This window comes from Cyprinodon variegatus, unplaced genomic scaffold (genome assembly GCF_000732505.1).
Source record: "Cyprinodon variegatus isolate N-32 unplaced genomic scaffold, C_variegatus-1.0 Scaffold1147, whole genome shotgun sequence".
Lineage (NCBI taxonomy): Eukaryota > Metazoa > Chordata > Actinopteri > Cyprinodontiformes > Cyprinodontidae > Cyprinodon > Cyprinodon variegatus.
In genome coordinates this window covers 212,570-216,670 of record NW_015151600.1, presented here as the reverse complement: position 1 = coordinate 216,670, position 4,101 = coordinate 212,570, and the positions used below count along the sequence as shown (strand labels likewise).

Here is a 4,101-nt window from a genome sequence, read left to right as displayed (position 1 = left end):
GCAACTGTGTGATGCCATCATGTCAATATGGACCAAACTCCCTGAGGAATGCTTCCAGCACCTTGTTGAATCTATGCCACCAAGAATTGAGGCAGTTCTGAAGGCAAAAGGGGGTCCAACCCGTTACTAGCATGGAGTACCTAATAAAGTGGCCGGTGAGTGTACTTATTTATTGTAATGGAATTTAATCTTGTTTAAGATATATTTGTTTTCAACTTTTTCTTATCCTTTGGAAATCATAACTTTTATCTTATTATTATGAAGTCTTTTTGTCTTTCAGAATCGGTAATATCATTAAGCTATAAGTAATGCTAAGTTTATGGTTTTATCACAGAAGTTGGGTATTCTTTATGTAACAGTGGGTCAAAATGTGTGACCAACCAAGAGAAGGTAAGTCTAAGTAGTTGGCAAAGGGTTGACTTTTATTTAGTTTTATCTTCAACCTAAGAATTTAGTTAAGATTTAGAAATTAGTGATGGGTTAATACTCCTGTTTTTTTACTTTAATTTTTTTAACTATAACTGCATGCATTATTCACTCTGTTAAAAAAGTCGGAGCTGAATCAATCAGTTCACTGTTGATTCACGATTGTATCAGCAAACTTGCTATAACGGGTGTATTATTATCAATAGGGCAGTTTTTCCAGTGTAACTGCTCATTTATTTTACATTTTTAACATTTTAACACCATGTTAATGTTTAAAAACAAGGGTTTATATTAGCATTTTAAAAAGCATACTGGTATTTCTGATATTTTTTATGAAATTATCAAAACAGTTTGCAAGTTAGAGAGATATTAGCATTTTAGTACAATGCCCCCATTCATATCTAGGTTACACCTTGGTCTTGTTTTACACTTTGGTTCAGAGACAATAGTTACCTTCTTCCTCCCTGCAGAGCCCGTCTTTCAAGGTATGATGACTCCACTGATTGGCTGTTTACCAGCCATGTGACCACAGTTGAGTCTGCCAGTGGACATTCAGTGAGCACCTGACAGAAGAGCTCCAGGCTTGAACCTAGATGGTGAAACAGAAGAAAATCTATATTGGAGCATTGCTAATATATAAAATCAGAGCATATTTCCAGGAAACATTGCATTGTGATGTAATTATTACCACGTACCATGCGGGCCTTCAAAGATGGTTCCATTACGCGGCGAGATAATTACTGGTGGCTTTATTACTGCAGTTAGGGTAAAAAAAATTTTAATTTATCAGATACGTCTAATTTGAATACTTTCAATAGGAAGCTGGATTACTAAAGGGTTGCAGAAATCAAAGATGACTCACCACTGGTGGTACTGGGAGTTCTACTGCTGGGCTGAGCTGGTTCTGATGGTGTGCTGACATCAGGCACAGAGGTAGTGATTGCAGGGTCTGCATCCAGAATAAGAACCCAAATGAGACATTCATTCTGACAGTAAAACCTTTAAATAAGAATTGCTCCTTGCAAAAGGAAACCTCAAATATCACATTTTTATAGCTAGTTATGGGACGGACCAACTCTGTGTGATGGAAAATTGTGATTTTTAAGAAGATTACACCTGTTTTCAGCCGTTTTTACAAAACGTGTAAAAGATCAAGAGCATATTTCTATACTCTTAGTTTTCTCTTTATAGAAATCATTTAAATTCATTTTATATATAGCACCAATTCAATTCAACTTATTTCTATAGCGCAAATTCACAACACAAGTCATCTCAAGGCACTTTACAGTTAATCAGATCATCCAGTCAAATTGATTCAAAGTTTTCTATCTGAGGAAAACCAGTTGATTGCATCGACTCATTGACTTAAAGGCAATCCCTCAGACTAAGCATGCTTGTAGTGAAAGTGGAGAGGAAAAACTCCCTTTTAACAGGAAGAAACCTCCAGCAGAACCAGGCTCAGTGTGAGCGGCCATCTGCTGAGGCCGACTGGGGTTCAAGGAGACAGAAGCAGAGATACAAAAAGCAGCTGTAAAAGGCGGCCCCATCCAGGAAACACACAGCCAGGCAGACGAGCTCCAAGCCAACTCCCGTGTCAGAGGATGAAGAGAGCACATCCAGTTAGTCACAGTCAGAGAAACAGGACTACACTGGAAATCAGGCCGATCTCCAAAAAACAGACGATCTCCAATTCACAACACATGTCATCTTAAGGCACTTTACAACAACCCTTTAGAACAACCCTATGCTGCTACTACTGCTGAATCTGAGTCACTTCTAACAGATCTGCACCATCTGGCACCTTGAAAACAGACCAAGCTTAGTCAGACTAGACTGAGAGTATCCAAGAACTTCTATTTTGAAGTTTTGGTCAATATTCTAAATTAGATTTTAATACTAAATTAAATCTTGCCTAGGCCATTCTTACATGCGGGTGTGTATTTAAGCTCTTTCTGTAAATTAAGTTCATCTTTAATTTCTTAGGGAACTAAATCTCTTTCTCTTTTATCGCATCTAAAAACATTGTATTTTTCTTCTGTTTTTTTGCAGTGATGGCAGCCTTGCCACAACACGGTGTGCTCAGGATGTTTCTAACATGCTTACTGTATTTACTTCAACATTTATGAAAAAAATGCAATGGAGTTTAATTAGGACAGTGCTGCTACTTTTCCACAATGGAAGATTTTTTCAGCCATATCAACAGATTCAGTCAAACAGTGCTATTTAAGATATCAAATTTAAACAGTTTTTATATCCACAGTTTGAAGATACAAAGTCTTATAACATAAACTGTTTTAAAACTCTCCAACACTTTACTCCAATGACTAATGTTCCCTAAAATACATTTCAGGGTTTTACAGAGCATTTGTTTCATACTAGATTTTAATGATCACCGTTACACTCAAGTATTCAGGTGAGTTTTCTAGGTGGTTGTTACAGTGCAATACATGTAAAATTTCTTGTTTATTCTGCTCCATTGATATGTTTATATCAATCTATTTGAGATAGATTTAAGTTTATGGGTGTATTGTGAAAACATTTTTAAAAGTAGTGGTAGTATAAACTATTCTGCAGAGGTTCCTTTATGCTTCTTTAAAAAGTTGTGCCAAATTAATGTGTCTGTTTAGCCAGCAGAGGGCAGGGCACGCTTGTTCTTTTTCACTGATTAAACCACCGGATCAGACATGATTATTTAATTAACTCAAGATAAACTTAATGAGAAATCTTTTTATCTACAGAATAACTGTCACTTTAAATTAACTACAAATATAATTCAATATAATGAATTGATTAAATTATGTATTGTTCAGTGAAATATCCATTATAAGTCTATACAAAGGTGAACATTTTAATGAGTTCTAGAGCTTAGAAATGAAATTGCACAACACCAACCTTTTACATGAAGCAGGAAGGCTCTGCTGACTTTGTACTGCTGGTTGTGAATGAGCGCCGTTAGCTGACAGGTGTAAACTCCTGCATGGGAGCGCTTTACAGCAGGGATCATCAGGGTAGCTCTGCCTGGCTGCAGAGGAGTGGGGTTGGAGTCCTGTAATAAGATGCTGTTAGCTGTAGATCAGCCTCTACATTAAATAACAGAGAAATCCCAACTGTAAGGTTCATTTCCTCACCTTGTACCACTGGATTGGTCTGCCTGTCTGGTTGAAAGATTCCAGAGAGGGACAGTTAAATTCCACATCCTCTCCCACTAAGGCAGGCCATGGATAGGACAGCTTCTCTATGTCCACAGAGGATGACTCGTATACATGCAACGTGATGCTCCCAGTAACACAGTAGGTTTCATTTCTGCACAGAGGAGCATAGAGAAAGGTCAGATGCATGCTGTCAGAGGCAATATCCCACTTAAGAGGGAAGGTTTTTGTTTATTAAAATAAAAGAAAGAAAAGGTTGTTAGTGGTAATAGTGCACATTCATAATGATTAAGTAAAAAACACAGAAACTTTCTAACATGATTCTATTTATATCTACTTAATCCAGTTAAAAAAATACACAAGAAAAAAATCTAAATCTATATAAGTAAATTTTTTTTAATAAGTAAAAAATAGACATTTTGCCAATGGAACAAGACAATTTACATTTAAAATAAGAAAACACAATTGTATTGTCTTATTTCAAGTTCATTTTATCTAAATATATTATTTTAAGAGTAAAAATACT

General features: G+C 36.1%; 1 protein-coding gene across 1 annotated transcript in view; it reads right to left on the bottom strand.

The window, feature by feature from the left end:
* LOC107101752 (interleukin-1 receptor type 2-like) overlaps positions 1 to 4,101 on the bottom strand; it is a 16,732-nt gene that overhangs the window by 2,499 nt on the left and 10,132 nt on the right. Inside the window, exons 4-8 of the mRNA XM_015400785.1 lie at positions 3,555 to 3,729; positions 3,316 to 3,472; positions 1,289 to 1,378; positions 1,122 to 1,181; positions 880 to 1,015 (exon numbers count right to left, since the gene is read on the bottom strand). Of these exons, the coding sequence (XP_015256271.1) occupies positions 880 to 1,015; positions 1,122 to 1,181; positions 1,289 to 1,378; positions 3,316 to 3,472; positions 3,555 to 3,729 (618 nt within the window). The remainder of the gene's footprint in view (positions 1 to 879; positions 1,016 to 1,121; positions 1,182 to 1,288; positions 1,379 to 3,315; positions 3,473 to 3,554; positions 3,730 to 4,101) is intronic.